Below are 24,833 nucleotides of genomic sequence, written 5' to 3'. Positions count from 1 at the left end.
CAGGATACTTGGTAGTGTGGAGGAGCAGAGGGATCTGGGGGTACATGTCCACAGATCCCTGAAAGTTGTCTCACAGGTAGATAGGGTAGTTAAGAAAGCTTATGTGGTGTTAGCTTTCATAAGTCAAGGGATAGAGTTTAAGAGTCGCGAGGTAATGATGCAGCTCTAGAAAACTCTGGTTAGGCCACACTTGGAGTACTGTGTCCAGTTCTGGTCACCTCACTATAGGAAGGATGTGGAAGCATTGGAAAGGGTACAGAGGAGATTTACCAGGATGCTGCCTGGTTTAGAGAGTATGCATTATGATCAGAGATTAAGGAAGCTAGGACTTTACTCTTTGGAGAGGAGGAGGATGAGAGGAGACATGATGGAGATGTACAAGATATTAAGAGGAATAGATAGAGTGGATAGCCAGCACCTCTTCCCCAAGGCACCACTGCTCAATACAAGAGGACATGGCTTTAAGGTAAGGGGTGGGAAGTTCAAGGGGGATATTAGAGGAAGATTTGTTTACTCAGAGAGTGGTTGGTGCATGGAATGCACTGCCTGAGTCAGTGGTGGAGGCAGATACACTAGTGAAATCTAAGAGGCTACTAGACAGGTATATGGTGGAATTTAAGTTGGGAGGTTGTATGGGAAGCAGAGTTTGAGGGTTGGCACAACAATGTGGGCTGAAGGGCCTTTAATGTGCTGTACTATTCTATGTTCTATGAAACCAATTGAATGTTGTAAGGTTTTGATTGAGCCGATGTGGAGATGATGTTTCCGATTGTGGGGGAGTCTAGGACCAGAGGGCACAGCCTCAGTCACCTCACCCCTTCTGCCTACCTGCCTGTCCTTTCAATACAAGGTGTGTCCTTGGAAGTTAAACTCCCAACTATGATCTTCTTTTAGCCATGACCCAGTGATCCCCGCATTGTACTTTCCAATTTTTAATTGCGCTACAATTATCTACCTTGTTCTATATACTGCATGCATTCAAATATAAAATCAGTCCTGTATTTGTCACCTTTTTTGATTTTTTTTCCCCCATGTTACACTGCAACTCACTCACTGACTACAATTCTGGCCTATCCTTCCTTACAGTCTCACTACACACTGCATCTATTTGTGACCCAATTACCCAGTCCCCAACCCTATCATTCTGGATCCTATCATCCTGTCAAATAAGTTTAAACCCTCCCCAACAGCTCCAGAAAACCTGCCCACAAGGACCTCCTCGGGTTCAGGTGTACAATTCATACCTTCTCCAGAAAAGATCCCCATGATCCAGTAATCTGAGGTCCTGCCCCCTGCACCAATTCTTCAGCCACACATTCATCTGGCAACTCATCTAATCCTGACCCTCACTGACACGTAGCTGAGGCAGCAAGCCAGAGATTACTACCCCGGAGGTCCTGCTTTTCAGCTTCCTACCTAATTCCCTTTATTCTCGCTTCAGGATCTCCTTCCATTTCCTACCTTTGTTGCTGGTAGCAATATGTACCATGACTTCTGGCCGTTTACCTTCCCCCTTTAGAATGCCATGGACCTGATCTGAGACATCCCTGGCATCTGGGAGGCAACATACCATCCAGGTGTCCCATACAATTTGCTGTCTGCTTCTCTAATTATGGAATCCCTTATCTCCTTGTTAGGGAATTTTCTTTTCCCCACAAAATTCAGATATTCGTTCGGAGATTCTTTATTTTACATGACATGGAGAACCATCCCTCTGGAAGCTGAGTCAGTTTGCAATCAGTACACACACCCCCTTTATGATTAATTCTAATGGGTATGGTTTGTTCAACATTTCCATACTTGGTATTGTCCTAAGCAAACTGGAGGGAAAAACACCAAAGTCACGTAGCCTCGTGGTGTACAGCTGCAAGCAAGAGATCAACACCACATAATCTTATGTCTAGAGCAGAAGCTACCAGGGAACACCATGTAATCCAATGTCTAGAGCAGTGAGGCAGAGTGCAGAGTGCAGTTCCACGATTTTCTGCTGATCCAGGCATTAAGCAATACAGACACACAATTCTATGGTCTCGCAAGGGTATTTACCCAACACCAGTTAGCCAAAATCCTCCACATACAGGTACCTCCAATCCTCTTCTTCCCCTTCCCTTCTGACTCACAGAGCCAGACTCCGTGCTAGATACCCAGTCACTGGGACTTCCCCCACCCCCCGACAGTATCCAAAGTGTTATACTTATTATTGAGGGAACAGCCATGGGGGTATTCTGTGCTGGCTGCCCGTTTCCTTTCCCTCTCCCGACAGTCACCCAGGTTGCCTCCTGCAACTTATGAGGTGACCACCTATCTTATCACCTCCTCATTTTCCTGTATGAGCCAAAGGTCATCAAGTTGCAGCTCCAGTTCCTTAACACGTTCTCTCAGGAGCTGCAGCTCAGTGGTGTCATTATCAGGGAAACTAGAGGTCTCCCAAAGTTCCCACATCTCACACAAGAAACATCTCATTAACTCTGGGCCTATTCTCAGTGTACTAGCTATGTACATAATGGTCACTCTGTTTACACCTCCCTTCTCTTTATTGGCTCAACTCATAGTCACTCTTGACCAGACTTGCAGTTTTCAAATGGCTCCTGCTCTGCAAAATATCGTTCTCTCAGTCGCTACTTCAAATGATGAAAAAAAAATCCAAATGGGTGGGAGAGAGACTGTGACGATCCTCTCAGCAGTTATTGCAGCCCTTTGTAGGGACTTTTAGTCAGATGCTTTGCAATTCCTGTATCAGACAGTGATTCAGCTTGCCAGGACATTCTTGATGGTGCTCCTGTGAAATTTGGTTAGAATGGCCGGGGGGGGCGGGGGGCGGGGTGTTGCTGCTCACTTCAATCTCCTCAGGAAGTGGACACACTGCTTATAGCACACACTTATAACCTCTCCTTGTCGCACACACCCTCTAATCCAGCCACCATCCTGTTAAGCAACATGCATCAAAGTTGCTGGTGAACTCAGCAGGCCAGGCAGCATCTCTAGGAAGAGGTACAGTTGACGTTTCGGGCCGAGACCCTTCATCAGGACTAACTGAAAGAAGAGTTAGTAAGAGATTTGAAAGTGGGAGGGAGAAGGGGAGATCCAAAATGATAGGAGAAGACAGGAGGGGGAGGGATGGAGCCAAGAGCTAGACAGTTGTTTGGCAAAAGGGATACGAGGCTGAAGAAGGGGGAGAATCATGGGACGGGAGGCCTAGGGAGAAAGAAAAGGGGGGGGGAAGCCCAGAGGATGGGCAAGGGGTATAGTGAGAGGTTCAGAGGGAGAAAAAGGAGAGAGAGAGAAAGAAAGTGTGTACATAAATAAATACATAAATAACGGATGGGGTACGAGGGGGAGGTGGGGCATTAGCGGAAATTTGAGAAGTCAATGTTCATGCCATCAGGTTGGAGGCTACCCAGACTGAATATAAGGTGTTGTTCCTCCAACCTGAGTGTGGCTTCATCTTTACAGTAGAGGAGGCCGTGGATAGACATGTCAGAATGGGAATGGGATGTGGAATTAAAATGTGTGGCCACTGGGAGATCCTGCTTTCTCTGGCGGACAGAGCATAGGTGTTCAGCGAAACGATCTCCCAGTCTGTGTCGGGTCTCGCCAATATATATAGAAGGCCACATCGGGAGCACCGGACACAGAACACCACCCCAGCCGACTCACAGGTGAAGTGTCACCTCACCTGGAAGGAACTGTCTGGGGCCCTGAATGGTGGTGAGGGAGGAAGTGTAAGGGCATGTGTAGCACTTGTTCTGCTTACAAGGATAAGTGCCAGGAGGGAGATCGGTAGCGAGGGATGTGGGGGGACAAATGGACAAGGAAGTCGCGTTGGGAGCAATCCCTGTGGAAAGCGGGGGGGGGGTAGGGGGGGAAGATGTGCTTAGTGGTGGGGTCCCATTGGAGGTGGCAGAAGTTATGGAGAATTATGTGTTGGACCAGAGGCTGTTGGGGTGGTAGGTGAGGACCAGGGGAACCCTATTCCTAGTGGGATGGCAGGAGGATGGATTGAGAGCAGATGTGCGTGAAATGGGGGAGATGCGTTTGAGAGCAGAGTTGAATGTGGTGGAAGGGAAGCCCCTTTCTTTAAAAAAGGACATCTCCCTCGTCCTGCAATGAAAAGCCTCATCCTGAGAGCAGATGCGGTGGAGACGGAGGAATTGCAAGAAGGGGATGACATTTTTGCAAGAGACGGGGTGAGAAGAGGAATAGTTCAGATAGCTGTGAGAGTCTGCAGGCTTATATAGACATCAGTAGATAAGCTGTCTCCATAGACAGAGACAGAAAGATCAAGAAAGGGGAGGGAGGTGTCAGAAATGGACCAGGTAAACTTGAGGGTAGGGTGAAAGTTGGAGGCAAAGTTAATGAAGTCAACGAGCTCAGCATGCATGCAGGAAGCAGTGCCAATGCAGTCGTCGATTTAGCAAAGGAAAAGTGTGGGACAGATGCCAGAATAGGTTTGGAACATAGATTGTTCCACAAAGCCAACAAAAAGGCAGGCATAGCTAGATCCATATGGGTGCCCATAGCTACACCTTTAGTTTGGAGGAAGTGGAAGGAGCCAAAGGAGAAATTATTAAGAGTAAGTACTAATTCCGCTAGACGGAGCAGAGTGGTGGTAGAGGGGAACTGGTTAGGTCTGGAATCCAAAAAGAAGCGGAGAGCTTTGAGACCTTCCATATTTTAAAAACCCCTGCGCAAGGATGGCATGCAAATTCGTGAAGCGTTCCATATTTTAAAAAGGTTCCCCTTGTCCTCACCTACCACCCCACCAGCCTCCGGTTCCAACGTGTTATTCTCCGTAACTTCCACCACCTCCAACGGGATCCCACCACTAAGCACATCTTCCTTTCCCTCCACCCCCCCCCCAGCTTTCCACAGGGATCGCTCCCTATGCAACTCCCTTGTCCATTCGTCCCCCCCATCCTTCCCCTCCGATCTCCCTCCTGGCACTTATCCTTGTAAGTGGAACAAGTGCTACACATGCCCTTACACTTTCTCCCTTATCACCATTCAGGGCCCCAGACAGTCCTTCCAGGTGAGGCAACACTTCACCTGTGAGTCGGCTGGGGTGATATACTGCGTCCGGTGCTCCCGATGTGGCCTTCTATATATTGGCGAGACCCAACGCAGACTGGGAGATTGTTTCGCTGAACACCTATGCTCTGTCCGCCAGAGAAAGCAGGATCTCCCAGTGGCCACACATTTTAATTCCACATCCCATTCCCATTCTGACATGTCTATCCACGGCCTCCTCTACTGTAAAGATGAAGCCACACTCAGGTTGGAGGAATAACACCTTATATTCCATCTGGGTAGCCTCCAACCTGATGGCATGAACATTGACTTCTCAAATTTCCGCTAATGCCCCACCTCCCCCTGGTACCCCATCCATTATTTATTTATATACACACATTCTTTCTCTCTCTCTCTCTCTCTCCTTTTTCTCCCTCTGACTATACCCCTTGCCCATCCTCTGGGGTTTCCCCCCCTCCCCCTTTTCCTTCTCCCCGGACCTCCTGTCCCATGATCCTCTCATATCCCCTTTGCCAATCACCTGTCCAGCTCTTGGCTCCATCCCTCCCTCTCCTGTCTTCTCCTATCATTTTGGATCTCCCCCTCCCTCTCCCACTTTCAAATCTCTTACTAACTCTTCCTTCAGTTAGTCCTGACGAAGGGTCTCGGCCTGAAACGTCGACTGTACCTCTTCCTAGAGATGCTGCCTGGCCTGCTGCGTTCACCAGCAACTTTGATGTGTCTTGCTTGAATTTCCAGCATCTGCAGAATTCCTCGTGTTTGCACCATCCTGTTAAACCTCTTTTGGAGCCTCTCTAAAGCCTCAACATCTTTTCGGCAATGGGGTGAGCAGAATTGAATGCAATACTTCAGATGCGGCCCAATTAGGACTTTCTGACTGTAGCCAGAGCCAGGGTCCAGGGTGTTTGTATATTTCAAGCTCCCTTTAAACGCAGCTGGTTGGTTGCAAAATGGATTACTGTGTACGACTGTGTAACATGTAAAAATAGTGAACATCCAATAATCTGAGAAATCTGTTAGACTGGCACCAAGTGTCTGGATTATTGGAGATTCACTGTGTTTGACCCCGGGTGGTAGGTTGTCCTGAATGTGAGTGAGTATGGTCCATTAGTAACTACAACTAAGTGTAACATGGGATAACAAGAACAAAAGGGGTGAAGTGGGAGAGCTGTTAAAAGAATGTATGTGGGCAGGATGCTCCTGTGCAGACAAGCAAGAAGACATTAATGGACTACTTTGGAGAAAGTGCTGAGCTAGTGGAAAAGGTACCATTAGAAAAACAACTGTCATATGACAAGCTGCACAATTTCAATGCGATGAAAACCTATCTGGCCTGAGTGCATTGAAATCACAGCTTTGCAGTAATGTTACCCAATTTATAGAACATAGAAAACATAGAAAATCTACAGCACGTTAAAGGTCCCTCGGCCCACAATGTTGTGCCAACCATGTGAACTACTCTAGAAGCTGCCTAGAATTTCCCTACCAAAATATCGCTCTCTCACTCACTACTTCAAATGATGGGGAAAAAATCCATGCACCCACCACTCGGTGTGCAAAACGTACCTCTGACATCCCCTTTGTACCTTCTTCCAAGCCCCCTCATGTTAGCCATTTCAGCCTTGGGGAAAAGCCTCTCATCATCTTATACACCTCTATCAGGTCACCCCTCATCCTCCATCGCTCCAAGGAGAAAAGGCCAAGTTCACTTAACCTATTCTCATAAGGCATGCTCTCCAATCCAGGCAACATCCTTATAAATCTCCTCTGCACCCTCTCTTATAGTATCCACATCCTTCCTGTATTGAGGTGACCAGAACTGAGCACTGTACTCCAAGTGGAGTCTGACCAAGGTCTTAAAAAGCTGTAACATTACCTCATGACTCTTGAACTCAACCACAGTTCATGAATGCCAATACACCATATGCCTTCTTAAAAAACTGTCAACCTGTGCAGGAGCTTTGAGAGTCCGATGGACACAGACCCCAAGATCTCACTGATCCTCCATACTGCCAAGAGTCTTACCATTAATATTATATTCTGTCTTCAAATTTGACCAACTGAAATGAACCACTTCACACCTATCTGGGTTGAACTCCATCTGCCACTTCTCAGTCCAGTTCTGCATCCGATCGATGTTCTGCTGTAGCCTCTGACAAACCCTCCAGACTATCCACAACACCCCCAATTTTTGTGTCATCAGAAAACTTACTAACCCACCCTTCTACTTCCTCTTCAGGTCATTTATAAAAATCACAAAGGGGGAGGGGTCCCAGAACAGATCCCTGCGGAACACCACTGGTCACTGTCCTCCAAGCAGAATATGAACCATCCACAACCACCCTTTGCCTTCTGTGGTCAAGGCAATTCTAGATCCACAAAGCAAGGTCTCCTTAGATCCCATGCCTCATTACTTTCTGAAGGAGCCTTGCATAGGGAACCTTACTGACATCTATATACACTGCTCTACCTTCAGCAATGTGCCTTGTTACATCCTCAGAGAATTAAATCAGACTCGTAAGGCACAACCTGCCTTTGACAAAGCCATGCTGACTATCCCTAATCAGATTATGTCTCTCCAAATGCTCATAAATCCTGCCTCTCAGGATCTTCCCCAGCAACTTGCCCACCACTGAAGTAAGACTCACTGGCCTATAATTTCCATATGTCACTATGTTCTGTGACAGGCTAGCTTTGTTTCCTTGGAGCTTTACAACATTGTGAGGCATAGATCGAGCAGACAGAAAGAAGCTTCTCCTCATGGCAGAGGTGTGTAAGACCAGAGGCCCAGGTGAGAGGAGGAGTGAAAGGGTTAGAGGAAATCTGAGAAAATTGTTTTCAGTCAGAGTGGTTGCAGTCTTGAAAATACTGCCTGAGAGGGTGGTCGAGGCAAATGCTCCCACATTATTTAAATAGTGTCTGGACAGGCACTTTAAATTGCTAGTGGGCTATGGACTAACTTCTAGTAAATGGGATTAGTATCAATGGGCATTGGTACGCCTCAAGCACAGTGCATAGGGTGATTCTTTGAATTACGACTCCTGCTGTGCTGACCTCCTGGATTTTACTTGTATTCGGGGCAGGGATCTGTGTACCTGTGAGGGATTTCCAGCTATAGCTGATGCTGTGATAAGGTTTTTGGGGTTGGTCAGAGAACAAATGTGTCTAGCTTCCTGCTGGAAGAAATATGCCTGGTAGTACAGTATGTATGTATTTCTGTATGGCCAGGAGCTTTGCTTTCAGGAATTACTTTGAGTAGCAGACACTCTGAGGGCATAATTCTATCAAAAAATAATTTCAGGATTCGATAACTGAGAAATTCTATTGTTTTCTTTCTCGCTTATTTAATACAATGTCCATGGTGACAGCACCGAGAATGGATTTGTTGTAATACAGTGAGGCTTGTCATAGTCTCACCCACAACATGTACGTGTAGCCAGAGTGACTGTGAACAACATCATCCAAGGGTTTAATTTGTGTTCAGAATTCATCGCTCGTTTTACATTTGAATGTGTGCCTTCCTATCTGGGCACTGAAAAGAGGTTTCTGCACTGAAAGGGTGACAGATGATATTTATTAGTTTTTTTTTCATCTTCTTCTATATGTATTGCATTGAACTGCTGCTGCTACATTAACAAATTTCACGACACATGCCGGTGATAATAAACCTGATTCTGAAATCCAAAACCAGGGGAATGGGCAAGCAGAGTTTTAAGTGCTGTCTTGGGTGGGTTTGAAAATATCCCATAACATTACAACAATAATTGTCCAACATATTATTCTCTGTAACTTCCGCCACCTCCAACGGGATCCCACCACTAAGCACATCTTTCCCTCCCCACCCCTGCATTCCGCAGGGATCGCTCCCTACGCAACTCCCTTGTCCATTCGTCCCTCCCATCCCTCCCCACTGATCTCCCTCCTGGCACTTATCCGTGTAAGCGGAACAAGTGCTACACATGCCCTTACACTTCCTCCCTTACCACCATTCAGGGCCCCAAACAGTCCTTCCAGATGAGGCAACACTTCACCTGTGAGTCGACTGGGGTGATATACTGTGTCCGGTGCTCCCGATGTGGCCTTTTATATATTGGCGAGACCCGACGCAGACTGGGAGACCGCTTTGCTGAACATCTATGCTCTGTCCGCCAGAGAAAGCAGGATCTCCCAGTGGCCACACATTTTAATTCCACATCCCATTCCCATTCTGACATGTCTATCCACGGCCTCCTCTACTGTAAAGATGAAGCCACACTCAGGTTGGAGGAACAACACCTTATATTCTGTCTGGGTAGCCTCCAACCTGATGGCATGAACATCGACTTCTCTAACTTCTGCTAAGGCCCCAACTCCCCCTCGTACCCCATCTGTTACTTATTTTATGCACACATTCTTTCTCTCACTCTCCTTTTTCTCCCTCTGTCCCTCTGAATGTACCCCTTGCCCATCCTCTGGGTCCCCCCCCCCCACCGTCTTTCTTCCCGGACCTCCTGTCCCATGATCCTCTCGTATCCCCTTTTGCCTATCACCTGTCCAGCTCTTGGCTCTATCCCTCCTCCTCCTGTCTTCTCCTATCATTTTGGATCTCCCCCTCCCCCTCCAACTTTCAAATCCCTTACTCACTCTTCCTTCAGTTAGTCCTGACGAAGGGTCTCGGCTTGAAACGTCGACTGCACCTCTTCCTACAGATGCCTCCTGGCCTGCTGTGTTCACCAGCAACTTTGATGTGTGTTGCTTGAATTTCCAGCATCTGCAGAATTCCTGTTGTTCCCATAACACTAATTAAGGTTGTTTTAAGTGTCCAATCAGAGGAAGACATGAAGAGAATCCTACTGTTTGTGTTAGCAAAGTGAAGACAATGGGCCGATTTAATAGACTGAAGATAGAAAATAAAGACTAGAAGTTAGACTTCTGGATTTAACTTTGTTTTTGGTGGGGTATAAAGGGTTTGACCTGTGCTGCCTTCAGATCACCATCACAGTGATCAAGAAGAACAGGAAAATAGGAGCAAGAGTGAGCCATTTGGCCACTCAACCCTACCCCACTATTCATAGCAAACCTACAGCACAATACAGGCCCTTCGGCCCACAAAGTTGTGCCGAACATGCCATTACCTTAGAAATTACTAGGCTTAGGCTTACCCATAGCCCTCTATTTTTCTAAGCTCCGTGTACATATCAATAAGTCTCTTAAAAGACCCTATCGTATACACCTCCACCACCGTTGCTGGCAGCCCATTCCACGCACTCACCACTCTGAGTAAAAAACTTACCCCTGACATCTCCTCTGTACCTACTCCCCAGCACCTTAAACTTGTGGCAGCCATTTCAGCCCTGGGAAAAAGCCTCTGACTATCCACACGATCAATGCCTCTCATCATCTTGTACACCTCCATCAGGTCACCTCTCATCCTCTGTCACTCCAAGGAGAAAAGGCCGAGTTCACTCAACCTGCTTTCATTTGGCATGCTCCCCAATCCAGGCAAAATTCTTGTAAATCTCCTCTGCACCCTTTCTATGGCTTCCACATCCTTTCTGTAGTGAGGCAACCAGAACTGAGCACAGGATTCCAAGTGTGGTCTGACCGGGGTCCTATATAGCTGAAACATTACCTGTCGGCTCCTAAATTCAATCCCACGATTGATGAAGACCAATGCACCGTATGCCTTCTTAACCACAGAGTCAACCTGTGCAGCTGCTTTGAGTGTCCTATGGACTCAGACCCCAAGATCCCTCTGATAATCCACACTGCCAAGAGTCTTACCATTAATACTATATTCTGCCATCATATTTGAATATTTGATTCAACATAATCATGCTTGATCTTTCCCGACCATAATTTCTTTTCTGTGGCAGGTCTCCATAATTTTCAGTTCCTTGCTCTTTTAAATATGTATCTTTATCAGAAGTAAATCTAACATACCAGCATCCATCACCCTCCCATCCTCTGTGCCAAGAGATTCTCTACCTTCTGAGAGGAGAAATGTTGACAAAACCCAGTTTTAAATTACTATCCCTTTAGCTGGTGTCTGTGTCTCCTTGTTTATAACTGTTCCGTTAGTGAAAACTGGGCTACACCTTGCAGTAACTGGAACACAGTAGTGTAGTGATTAGCACAACATTTTACAATACAGGCAACTCAAGTTCAATTCCAACCACTGCCTGTAAGGAGTTTCTACGTTCTCCCCAAGATTCCCCTGGATGCTCTGGTTTCCTCCCACATTGCAAAGACGTACTGGTTGGCAAGTTAAATGATCATTGTAAATTGTCAAACACAAGGAATTCTGCAGATGCTGGAAATTCAAGCAACACACATCAAAGTTGCTGGTGAACGCAGCAGGCCAGGCAGCATCTGTAGGAAGAGGTGCAGTCGACATTTCAGGCTGAGACCCTTCGTCAGGACTAACTGAATGAAGAGCTAGTAAGAGATTTGAAAGTGTGAGGGGAAGGGGGAGATCCAAAATGATAGGAGAAGACAGGAGGGGGAGGGATGGAGCCGAGAGCTGGACAGGTGATTGGCAAAAGGGACGAGAGGATCATGGGACAGGAGGTCCAGGGAGAAAGACAAGGGGCGGGGGGAACCCAGAGGATGGGCAAGGGGTATAGTCAGAGGGACAGAGGGAGAAAAAGGAGAGTGAGAGAAAGAATGTGTGTATAAAAATAAATAACAGATGGGGTACGAGGGGGAGGTGGGGTATTAACGGAAGTTAGAGAAGTCGATGTTCATGTCATCAGGTTGGAGGCTACCCAGACGGAATATAAGGTGTTGTTCCTCCAACCTGAGTGTGGCTTCATCTTTAGAGTAGAGGAGGTCGTGGATAGACATATCAGAATGGGAATGGGACGCGGAATTAAAATGTGTGGCCACTGGGAGATCCTGCTTTCTCTGGCGGACAAAGCGTAGATGTTCAGCAAAGCGGTCTCCCAGTCTGCATCGGGTCTCACCAATATATAAAAGGCCACATCGGGAGCACTGGACGCAGTATATCACACCAGCCGACTCACAGGTGAAGTGTCGCCTCACCTGGAAGGACTGTCTGGGGCCCTGAATGGTGGTAAGGGAGGAAGTGTAAGGGCATGTGTAGCACTTGTTCCGCTTACACGGATAAGTGCCAGGAGGGAGATGAGTGGGGAGGGATGGGGGGGGACGAAGGGACAAGGGAGTTGCGTAGAGAGCGATCCCTGTGGAATGCAGAGAGAGGTGGGGAGGGAAAGATGTGCTTAGTGGTGGGATCCTGTTGGAGGTGGCGGAAGTTACGGAGAATAATATGTTGGACCCGGAGGCTGGTGGGGTGGTAGGTGAGGACAAGGGGAACCCTATTCCTAGTGGGGTGACAGGAGGATGGGGTGAGTGAAGATGTGCGTGAAATGGGAAAGATGCGTTTGAGAGCAGAGTTGATGGTGGAGGAAGGGAAGCCCCTTTCTTTAAAAAAGGAAGACATCTCCCTCGTCCTGGAATGAAAAGCCTCATCTTGAGAGCAGATGCGGCGGAGACGGAGGAATTGCGAGAAAGGGATGGCATTTTTGCAAGAGACAGGGTGAGAAGAGGAATAGTCCAGATAGCTGTGAGAGTCAGTAGGCTTATAGTAGACATCAGTAGATAAGCTGTCTCCAGAGATAGAGACAGAAAGATCTAGAAAGGGGAAGGAGGTGTCGGAAATGGACCAGGTAAACTTGAAGGCAGGGTGAAAGTTGGAGGCAAAGTTAATGAAGTCAACATGCTCAGCATGCGTGCAGGAAGCAGTGCCAATGCAGTCATCGATGTAGTGAAGGAAAAGTGGGGGACAGATACCAGAATAGGCACGGAACATAGATTGTTCCACAAACCCAACAAAAAGGCAGGCATAGCTGGGACCCATACGGGTGCCCATAGCTACACCTTTAGTTTGGAGGAAGTGGGAGGAGCCAAAGGAGAAATTATTAAGAGTGAGGACTAATTCCGCTAGACGGAGCAGAGTGGTGGTAGAGGGGAACTGGTTAGGTCGGGAACTGTCCAGTTCTTGGCTCCATCCCTTCCCCTCCTGTCTTCTCCTATCATTTCGGATCTCCCCCTCCCCCTCCCACTTTCAAATCTCTTACTAGCTCTTCTTTCAGTTAGTCCTGACAAAGAGTCTCGGCCCGAAACATCGACTGTACCTCATTGTAAATTGTCTTGTGATTAGGCTAGGATTAAATCAGGGGTTAATGGGCAGCGTGACTTGAAGTGCTGCAAGTGCGTATTCTGCACTGTACGCCAATAAACAAACACTAACGCTGTGCTGTTCTTGTTATCAGTTCTACCCAGCTGGTATTTCAGACTGTGTTGAAGTGCACAAAACACAACAATATGATGTTTCCAGTTCAATTTTCAGACTTTAGTATTTAGACTGATTAAGGGGTTTGGAATTAAGAGGATATCAGATTAAATGTGAGACTTTCATCTGAAAGAACATAAGAAATTTTTTTTTAAACTGTTTGTTGGGAGGCTGTAGAGTTCACATCCAGAATTGGTGAGCAATGTTGAAGACCATAAGACGTAAGAAAATTAGGCTATTCAGCCCATCAAGTCTGCTCCACCATTCCATCATGACTGATTTATATCCCCGTCAGCACCATTCTCCTGCCATCTTCCCATAACCTTTAACATCCTGGTTAATCAAGAGCCTGTCAAACACCAATCCTTCTCATCTTTGTAATGATTTGATGCCATTCTTTACCAGCAGAGCCACACCATCCCCTCTGCCGACCTTCCTATCCCTCCGAGACAACATGTAACCTTGGACATTCAGCTCCCAACTACAACCATCCTTCAGCCATGATTCAGTGATGGCCAATCAGTAACAAGATCATCCACCTTATTTCTCATACTCTGTGCATTGAGATACAACACTTTGAATACCCTTTTCTGACTCTGTATCTCTAATGCTCTGATATTCACCCTGCCAGCTGCAATTTTGTCCTATCATCTGCCTGCCCTTTCAGATAATCTGACTGCGTGCTACCTTTGCTTTTTGACCATCCGCCCCATCCTGAGTCCCTTTATTCCAGTTCCAACCCCTCTACCAAATTAGTTTAAACCCTCCCCACAGCTTCAACAAACCTGCCTGCGAGAACATTGCTCCCCCTCGGGTTCAGGTGCAACCCATCACTTTTCTATAGGTCATACCTCCACCGGAAGAGATCCCAATTATCCAAGAGCCCTGCCCCCAGCACCAGCTTCTCAGCCACGCATTTATCTGCCAAATAGAACATAGAACAGTACAGCACAGTACAGGCCCTTCGGCCCACAATGTTGTGCCGACCCTCAAACCCTGCCTCCCATATAAACCCCCACCTTAGATTCCTCCATATACCTATCTAGTAGTCTCTTAAACTTCACTAGTGTATCTGCCTCCAACACTGACTCAGGCAATGCATTCCACGCAATCTGGAGCAGCAGCTGGATGACCTTCGACTCATAAGGGAGAATGAGGCAGTCATAGATGAGAGCTACAGGGAGGTAGTCACACCTGGGCTGTCGGAAGCAGGTCACTGGGTGACAGTTAGAGGGGGGAAAGCGAAGGTGAGCAGACAACTCCAACACCTCCTCTCCCTTAATATCAGCATGCTCCAGAACATCAACCTCACTCATATTGTCCTCACCATCATCAAGTTCCCTCTAATCGGTGAATACTGAAGAGAAGTATTCATTGAGGACCTCGCTCACTTCCACAGCCTCCATCTTCCCACCTTTATCTCTAATCGGTCCTACCTGCACTCCTGTCATCCTTTTTTTCTTCACGTAATTGAAGAATGCCTTGGGGTTTTCCTTTACCCTACTCACCAAGGCCTTCTCATGCCCCCTTCTTGCTCTTCTCAGCCCCTTCTTAAGCTCCTTTCTTGCTTCCCTATATTCCTCAATAGACCCATCTGATCCTTGCTTCCTAAACCTCATGTATGCTGCCTTCTTCCTCCTGACTTTCCACCTCACTTGTCACCCATGGTTCCTTCACCCTACCATTCTTTATCTTCCTCACCGGGACAAATTTATCCCTTACATCCTGCAAGAGATCTCTAAACATCAACCACGTGTCCATAGTACATTTCCCTGCAAAAACATCATCCCAATTCACTCCCGCAAGTTCTAGCCTTATAGCCTCATAATTTGCCTTTCCCCAATTAAAAATTTTCCTGTCCTCTTTGATTCTATCCTTTTCCATGATAATTATAAAGGCCAGGGAGCGGTGGTCACTGTCCCCCAGATGCTCACCCACTGAGAGATCTGTGACCTGACCTGGTTCATTACCTAGTACTAGATCTAGTATGGCATTCCCCCTGGTCGTCCTGTCCACATACTGTGACAGGAATCCGTCCTGGACACACTTAACAAATTCTGCCTCATCAAAACCCTTGGAACTAATCAGGTGCCAATCAATATTAGGGAAGTTAAAGTCACCCATGATAACAACCCTGTTATTTTTGCACCTTTCCAAAACCTGCCTCCCAATCTGCTCCTCTGTATCTCTGCTGCTACCAGGAGGCCTATAGAATACCCCCAGTAGAGTAACTGCTCCCTTCCTGTTCCTGACTTCCACCCATATTGACTCAAAAGAGGATCCTGCTATGTTACCCACCCTTTCTGTAGCTGTAATAGTATCCCTGATCAGTAATGCCACCCCTCCTCCCCTTTTTCCGCCCTCTCTATCCCTTTTAAAGCACTGAAGTCCAGGAATATTGAGAATCCATTCCTGCCCTGGTGCCAGCCAAGTCTCCGTAATGGCCACTACATCATAATTCCATGTATGTATCCAAGCTCACAGCTCATCACCTTTGTTCCTGATGCTTCTCGCATTGAGGTACACACATTTCAGCCCTTCTACCTTACTGTCTTTACACCGTTTATTCTGCTTCTCTTTCCTCAAAGCCTCTCTGTATGTTAGATCTGGCTTTACTCCATGCACTTCTTTCACTGCTCTATCGCTCTGGGTCCCATCCCCCTCGCAAATTAGTTTAAACCCTCCCGATCCATGCTAGCAAACCTACCTGCAAGGATATTGCTCCCCCTCAAGTTCAGGTCCAATCTGTACAGGTCCCACCCAATCTGTACAGGACCCACCTTCCCCAGAAGAGATCCTAATGATCTAAAAATCTAAAACCCTGCTCCCTGCACCAACACCTCAGCCACGCATTCAACTGCCATCTCCTCCAATTTGTACCATCTCTGTCACATAGCACTGGCAGCAATCCTGAGAACGTCGCCCTTGAGGTCCTGTTCTTCAGCCTTCTACCTAATTCCCGAAACTCACACTTCAGGACCTCATCCCTCTTCCTGCCTATGTCATTGGTCCCAACATGTATCACGACTTCCGGTTGCTTTCCCTCTCGTACCAGGATGTCGTGCACCCGGTCAGAGACATCCCGGACCCTGGCACCCGGGAGGCAACAAACCATGCGGGTGTCCTTCTCACGTCCACAAAATCTCCTGTCTGCTCCCCTGACTATAGAGTCTCCAATGACGACAGCTCTCCTCTTCTCCATCCCACCCTTCTGCACCACAGGGTCATACTCAGTGCCGGAGGCCCTGCCACCGTGGCTCACACCTGGTCGGTCATCCCCACCAACAGTATCCAGGACGGTAAACTTATTATTCAGGGGAATGGCTACAGGGGTGCTCTGCACTACCTGTCTGCTCACCTTCGCTTTCCCCCCTCTAACTGTCACCCAGTGACCTGCTTCCGACAGCCCAGGTGTGACTACCTCCCTGTAGCTCTCATCTATGACTGCCTCATTCTCCCTTATGAGTCGAAGGTCATCCAGCTGCTGCTCCAGATTCCTTACACGGTCTTCCAGATCGCCCAGCCGTATGCACTTCTGGCAAATGTGACTCTGTGGGAGAGGGGCGTTCCCCCAAGACTCCCACATCTCACGTGAGAGGCACATCACCGTCTCAGGGGATATTGTAAAAACTAACTGCGAGCTAGCTTGTCCTCCGCCTCTTCTTGTCGAAGCCTCTCGAGTCAAAGCCTCAAAGCTTCACTCCTTCACTGGCCCAATCATCCTGTTTCTACCCTCACTGGTGCATGGCACAGGTAGCAACCCAGAAGTTACTACCCTGGAGGTCCTGCTTCTCAGTTTTCTGCCCAGGTCTCCAAATTCTCTTTTCAGGACCTCTTTACTTTTCTTGTCTATGGCATTGGTACCAATCTGTACCAAGTCATCTGGCTGCTCTCCCTCCCCCCGCAAAATGTTGTGGACACGATCTGAGACGTTGCTGATCTTGACATCAGGGAGGCAACTTACCATTCACGTATCCTGTTCACATCCACAGAATCTCCTGTCTGTTCCTCTGACTATTGAGTCCCCTATCACTACCGCTCCCCTCTTCTCCCTCTTTCCTTTCTGCACCACAGACCCATGCTGAATGCCAATAAACCAGTCTCTGTGGCATTACCTTGGGAGGTCATCCCCCACAATAGTATCCAAGACGGTAAACATCTAAGGATAGACATTGTATCAAAAGGACAGGCAGGTATTCAGAGGAGGTGGCGTGGCTCTGTTGGTAAAAAATGAAATCCAATCCTCAGGAAGCCGTATAATAAGTTGTGGGTAGAGTTAGGAAACTGCAAGGGTAAAAAGACCCTGATGGGAGTTATATACAGACCTCTGAACGGTAGCAAAGATGTGAACTACAAATTATGACAGGAAATAGAAAAGGCATGTCAAAAGGGCAATGTTACAATAGTTATGGGGGATTTCAATATGCAGTTTGGGAAATTCAGGTTGGTGCTGGACCCAAGAGGGGGAATTTATAGAATGCATACACGGTGGCTTTTTAGAACCGCTTATGGTTGAGTCCACTAGGGGATTAGTTATTCTGGATTGGATGTTGTGCAATTGATTAAAGAGCTTATGGCAAAGAAACACTTTGGGTCCAGTAATCACAATGTGATAGAATTCACCCTGCAATTTGAGAGGGGGAAGCTAAAGTCAGATGTATCAGTATTACAGTGGAGTAGAGGGAAATACAGAGGCATGAGAGAGAAACTGGCCAAAACTGATTGGAAGGGGACACTAGCAGGGATGATGGCAGAGTAAAAAAATCTAGAATTTCTGGGAGCAATTTGGAAGGCGCAGTATAGATATATAACAAAGTAGAAGTAGTATTATAAACATGATGATGCAACCATGGCTGACAAAGAGAGGACATATAAGAGCAAAAAAATAGTGGGAAGTTAGAGGACTGGGAAGCTTTTAAAAACAAACAGAAGGCAAAAAAAAGTCAAAAAGAGGCAAAAGATGGAATATGAAGGTAAGCTAGCCAGTTATATTAAAGAGGATACTAAAAGTTTCTTCAGATATATAAAGAGTAAAAGAGAGGTGAGAATGGATATCAGATCGCTGGAAAATGAAGCTGAATAGGTAGTAATGGAGGACAAGGAAATGGTAGACAAACTGAATAAGTATTTTGCATCAGTGTTCATTGTGAAAGACACTAATGGTATGCTGAAGTTCGAGTGTCGGGACAGAAGTGAATGAAGTTGTCATTACTAGGGAGAAGGTGCAAGGGGAAATTGAAAGGTCTTAAGTCCCCAGGACCTGATGGACTACACCCCTGGGCTGCCGCGACTAATGGTGTTCCACAGGGATCTGTGTTGGAAACACTTTTTACATTACTGTCAATAATTTGGATAACATAAGAATTGATAGCTTTGAGGCCAAGTTTGTGAATGATATGAAGATAGGTGGAGGGGCAGGTAGTGTTGAGGAAGCAGGGAGATTGCAGAAGGATTTAGCATTCATTTTGAGAGGACTAGATTATATGAAAGCAAGCATGTAATGTTGAGGCCTTATAAAGCACTGGGAAGGCCTCCCTTGGATTATTGTGAGCAGTTTTGGGCCCCTTATCTAAGAAAGGAAGTGCTGACATTGGAGAGGGTTCAGAAGCATGATTCCAGGAAGGAAAGCTTTACCATTTGAGGACCAATTGACTGATGGCTCTGGGCCTCTGCTCACTGGAATTACGAAGAATGGGGGAGGGGTGCAGAATCTCATTCCTATCAAATTTTGAAAGACTTTAATGGAGTGGATGTAACTATAGTGGGAGTGTCTAGGACCAGAGGACACAGTCTCAGAATGCAGAGATGTCCATTTAAAACAGAGATGAGGAATTTTAGTCAGAGGGTGGTGAATCTTTGGAATTCATTGCCACAAGTGGCCGTGGAGATCAAGTCATTGGGTATATTTAAAACAGAGATTGATAGATTCTTAAATAGTCAGGGCGTGAAAGGTTATAGGGAGAAGGCAGGAGATTGAGGCTGAGAGGGAAATGGATCAACCATGATGAAATGGTGGAGTAGACTCGATGGGCCAAATGGCCTAACTCTGCTCCCCTATCTTCTGTTCTCTGGTCTACTTGAGTAATAGCTGCAACTAAGGAGTTAAAAGTGACCTGCTTTGTATTTGATCGGTGATGGTTGGAAATGGTGTTTTTCAGAGTTGCTGGAATTGTGGCCGGAAAGCCAGTGAAACCTGCAGTGGCTGCAACACAGCCCGTTACTGTGGCTCCTTCTGTCAGCACAAGGATTGGGAGAAGCATCACCACGTGTGTGGTCTGAATGGCCAGGGCCCACAGTCCTCTAGCACAGCCAGCAGCTCATCCTCTGCCGCCTCTGGAAGGCTGCTCCGGCCAGGTGTTACCAGTGCTGGGCCTGAACGTCTTGGAGACAGCGGATCTGTCATTACCTCTCGCTGTGTCTCTCCATCCACCAAGATTCCAGTTGAAACTGCCCCCACTGATCAACAATGCAACTTCTCAACTCCCTGACGATTTCACTGAACTGACCTCTGAAGAACCTCTCTTTACCTGTTAACCCTGAGTTTCAACGACCTCAGTCTACCTAAATGAAGCAAAGAAATCCATTTGCTTTTTAAATTCATCATTGATCGTTTACTAAATGATCCCTCGAGTAGTGTCACAGCTCTCTGGACCCCAGCCTGTGATGAAATGTTTGAACAAGAACTCCTTGATATTCAGTAATATCCCACATTCGGTGAGAATGACGGAAATTTGTAACTTGGAAAAGAGATATATGCTGCTTTAAAAATTCCAAAAATACTCACTTGGATACGGCTCATATACCAGACTACCAAACTCTTTCTTCTCCCACCAACCACCACCTCACGGATCAATTACCCTTTTAATTCTTCCCTTGGACCCCCCCCCCCCCATTTGTCTTACACTCAAATTTTGCATAAATCTTTCTTTCTTTCCTTGTGATCCCCACACCCCCAACACTGCTTCCCGCTGGCCCCAAAGACCTTTCTTCCCCTTGTAAACCCATTTGCTTTACTTCTCTTCCTTTAGACATCCCTCTCCCCATTATATCTTGCTCTTGGATTTCCCCAATCCTTCATGCCCTCAAATCTGTACTCCTCTTCTCATGCAGACCTACCCTTACTCCCTTGCCTCTGGATCCCAGCCTCATGCTGTCATTCTGGAGAGTTAGACATTCACATTTGATCAACATACACTTATTATCACTATTAAACATAGCTGTGAGGTACCAGATCAATTCAAGGCACATTGTTCACATTCGGACATGAAGGAGCACTCTCCATACTACCTTGCTAGCAGCCAAGAAGGTACCAGATGTACCTCGGCTTCAGTGTAAACGCAAAAACTCTACACACCCCAAAAAGTGTTGCACTGCCAGAGTCACTCACGAAGGAGACTTACTGAGGAAGTGTTGGTCCCTCAGTCATGGTGCTCCTACAGCGAAGGTGCCAATCCTCTAGAAGGCTGTTTCCAGACTGGCCAGGGCTCCTGCCTTTTGTGGAATTACAGATTATACTGGTTAGACTTGCAATTGTCAAATAATCCAAAGTGTTGGGTAAAAGAACTACATGTGAAGTACCCACTCTCAGTGACCTCATCACCCTGAATACGATGAGGAAAGCTATTCATGAATGAAAATGGTTACTTTTTAAAATATTTTTAAAGCATGAATGAATTTTTGACTTGCTGCAATCCTTTGATTCTCTACCTCCCTTTATCTCTCTCATTTTTGGTGGAGATTGATTCCTTGAGAGCATCTTCATGTACAATACCCCTTGCTCTTGTGATGTTCAGATATTCCTTCAATGATGACCATTTTATTTTCATGCATGAAATGAACTGAAAACTTCCTGCTCATTTCTCCATGTTCTCTCCCAACTGTACATCACTACACCTTTTTCTATCTGAGTCCTCGCCATGGCAACGGTAACGGGAATACAGATGCTGCCACCTAGAATTGAAAACCAAATCACCTTCTGACTCCAAAAATCTGCTTCAAAGATAGTTATCACCTTTTAACTGTTCAGTTTCAACTTATCACAGAAACGGGCTAAAGCTTCAGTAACAAGACCACAATACTAACTGGTCATTCCTGACCCACATCATCAACCATCTGCCCCAGGAACCACTGAGTTCCTCCAGCATCAGCCATCCATGGTGTTTCCACTGGGCATTATTTTCCCAGAATAGGCCGTTTCCTTTGAGCAGTAGCACTGTGCTGGATTTGAACACACGACCACTTCACTTTGATCTGCTGCTGTGATGGGCTGAACCATGTTGCAAGGTCAGGCCCGAGGGCTGCTCTCCTGTTGATTTTCATTCATTTCCCAGTGGGATTGCCGTGGGTTTTCACAGTACCATCTCTATAGCTGTAGGTCGAGTTGTTTATCTCTCTCATGCACTGATAGAAGGAAGGAGAATAGATAGGTATACCAACAGCTACTGGATAACGCAGATGATTCAAAAACAGAAAGGCTTTTTTTGCTCCCATCCTGAACTTTACTCTTCCATAGCAGAGTATAGTATTGCTCCTCATATGGGCCACCACCCTCACAGGCTGCTTGCTGCCTTGTGAATGTGGTGTGTGTGTGTGTGTGTGTGTGTGTGTGTGTGTGTGTGTGTGTGTGTGTGTACGTACATTTATCAGCCACCGTGGCTATTGTTATTGAGCACAGGGTGTATTGTTTTCCATTACTGATCACACTGCTCCAGAAGGGCAGGAAGCTTACTTTATTTATCATGTGATAAGGATAATGTTTATTTTTTATAAATATCTTAAGAGATAATATATTCATAGTCTTGATTTTAATTGTGGCCCATTTTCTGCTTCCAGATTTTATAATCACCCCCTCTTTTCTCAGAATCTCCCTTCCACCCTAAAGCTTACTACTTACTGCACGAAGCCACAGATGTGTCTCCAGGTTTACGGGCTCAGAATATGATGTATCATCCTTAACTACAAGGTTACAGAATGGGCCTTGCTCAAGGGCATTTGAATGGTGTCCTGGGTTTGCATAATCACATAGCTGATTCATCTCACCCTAACCCAACCACACACCCTTGGGTAAAGAGTAGATGCACTGTAAAACTCTCAAGTGGAGGCAATGAATGCCCAGCAATCCATCCAGTTACTGAAAGTGGCAACACTTGGAGCTGGAGACCAGATGGCTTCCATTCTTACACTGGCATCTCCCCTTGACTCCAGATTGCCCCAAGCACCATGTTTATTCACACTCTTGTTTAGAAGAGAAATAAACGTGGTGAGCTGTGATCTGGAGCGCGATTGATGGGCTGAATGGCCTAATTCTGCTCTTATGTCTTGTAGGAAGGGTGGTACAGAGTGGAAAATGCCTCCTGAATCAAAGGGAATTGATGCTGAGCTCCCATGGGTAAAAACAGACCTCTCATGTTCATCTTCACACAGCTCATGTTGAGCTTGACCTTGCATCCTCTCTGGTCTGCAGTCTCTTTTATCTGCTGCCCAAAAATTGTGATGAGAAATGCTAAAACAAGTTGATTTGCTTGAGCTGTAATCCGATCACTTTCCAGCAGAGGGAGACCCACAGCTCAAGCAGTGAAACCACCTACAGTCAGCCAAAAAGAGCACTTTATGAGATCCAGTTCCTTCTGCAGCCTCACTGCCCCACCTTTCCTGATGCAATATTCAAGGCATCCTTGCCTCCCTCGTGAAAGCACTGTTCCAGTGACCCAAAGCTATTAATAACAGATTGGAGACTCAGTTATTGTAGTCGTCCGATGTTGCTCAGGGCCTCCTGAGAAAGGGTACACTCACCAAGTAAGGGACAACTGGCCTGGCCTGGCCCACAATTCCAGTTCACCTGCTCTGGGCACCTTTATCGTTTCAATCAGCTTTAGTCTTGTGCTTGCCTCCCTCTTCAGCTGCTGCTGTTTGGTTGAGGGCGGTGAGTGGCAGAAATGAGAGTGTTGGTAGAACTAACAAAGTTGAAATTACAGGAGCGTACCTCTCTGCAAGTACGTGTGTTCATTATATCCTTTGGAAATGACACCAGTATCTACTCAGAATGGTTGAATCTACTGCATTGAATATTCACTGTAGAGAAGATGAAGAGTTTTGCTTTTCCCTGCCACTCTCAAGTTCTGTAGCCTTTCTAGTAACATTAGGGCATGCTCTTCCCCCCAACTTGGGCTTTTAGTACTGTCCTACTGTATTCAGCTATGATTGTAACATTGGAGCAAGTATGTCTCTACTTATTCTGTACCTGTGTAATAAAAGTTCTTAATATCAGATTTGACTGTATTTATAGCAGGCCTGCAGTGGTACAGAAACAAGACCACTGTGCAGGCAGGCTGTTCATGTACATTTATCAGATTTCTGTTCATCTTCCCAGATCCAGATCAAGAAAAACCCAATGCAAACTCTTAAAACTAAACCATACCTAAAATACTTTGTCAAAGGCAGGTTGTGCCTTACGAGCCTGATTGAATTTTTTGAGGATGTGACTAAACACATTGACGAAGGAAGAGCAGTAGATGTAGTGTATATGGATTTCAGCAAGGCATTTGAGTGGTGTCCTGGGTTTGTGCATAATCACATAGCTGATTCACCTCACCCTAACCCAACCACACACCCTTGGGTAAAGAGGAGTAGATGCACTGTAAAACTCTCAAGTGGAGGCAATGAATGCCCAATGATCCATCTAGTTACTGAAGGTGGCAACACTTGGAGCTGGAGACCAGATGGCTTCCATTCTCACACTGGCATAGGTACATGGAGCTTAGAAAAATAGAGGGCTATGGGTAAGCCGAGGAAGTTTCTAAGGTAAGGACATGTTCGACACAGCTTTGTAGGCTGAAGGGCCTGTGTTGTGCTGTAGGCTTTCTCTGTTCTACGTTCACTCTCCTGACAAAATAACAAATTCACAAATCTAATCAAGTTTCCTGTTAGTGTCAGTTTGGAGTCAGAATGAATGCACTGAAACAGGCTCTTTGTCCCAGAGTCTGTACAGACTACAGTATATAAACCATCCCTTGATTTTCATTCATCCCTCACCAACTAGGAGCAGTGACCAATTAGCCTGTGAGGAGAATGGATGGATATGGACATTGTTTGCACAGTAGCAATTAGTTCAGTTGGTCATCTGATTACTCATTTAATTGGTTTCAGTGTGAGTCGAAGGTCTTGTTGATGTGCTCTATGATCCGCACATCTGTGTGAAGTGGAAGGAAACCCACCCAAAGTGGGTCCTCCAGCTCAGTTCAGCAGGGTAATAACAGAGATACAATGTTTGTACAGCAAGATCCCCCAAACCAATGGGATTTGATCGTCTTTTCACCGACATTGAGGAATAAATATCAGAACAGCAGCGCGCAGGGCCCCGGGATGGGTCTTGCTGACAAGCTGCTGCCTCACGAATCAGGGCTGCCACTGTAAGGTGAAAGCTCTCAGTTTGCCAACCAGAATCCTGAGTTTGACATTTGAGAGGATGTACATCAGCTGGTGTTACCCAAAGTATCGCTAAAGAGCAGAATAC

The 24,833-nt window shown here is 46.4% G+C and overlaps 1 protein-coding gene across 12 annotated transcripts in view; it reads left to right on the top strand.

Moving 5' to 3' along the window:
* Nucleotides 1-24,645, top strand: part of cbfa2t3 (CBFA2/RUNX1 partner transcriptional co-repressor 3) — a 211,687-nt gene extending 187,042 nt beyond the window's left edge. For 4 of the 12 annotated variants that reach the window (XM_063067305.1, XM_063067308.1, XM_063067306.1 and 1 more), the window contains one exon: nucleotides 19,480-23,736. In XM_063067305.1, the coding sequence (XP_062923375.1) occupies nucleotides 19,480-19,809 (330 nt within the window). In that variant the 3' untranslated portion in view covers nucleotides 19,810-23,736. Of the gene's footprint in view, nucleotides 1-19,479 lie in introns of all 12 variants that reach the window. The other 8 variants (XM_063067302.1, XM_063067311.1, XM_063067314.1 and 5 more) reach the window with 7 other exon arrangements.
* The last annotated feature ends 188 nt before the right edge of the window (nucleotides 24,646-24,833 follow it).

This window comes from Mobula hypostoma, chromosome 14 (assembly GCF_963921235.1).
Source record: "Mobula hypostoma chromosome 14, sMobHyp1.1, whole genome shotgun sequence".
Lineage (NCBI taxonomy): Eukaryota > Metazoa > Chordata > Chondrichthyes > Myliobatiformes > Myliobatidae > Mobula > Mobula hypostoma.
Note: the sequence above shows the minus strand (reverse complement) of the source record. Positions and strands in the feature narration are given on the sequence as shown.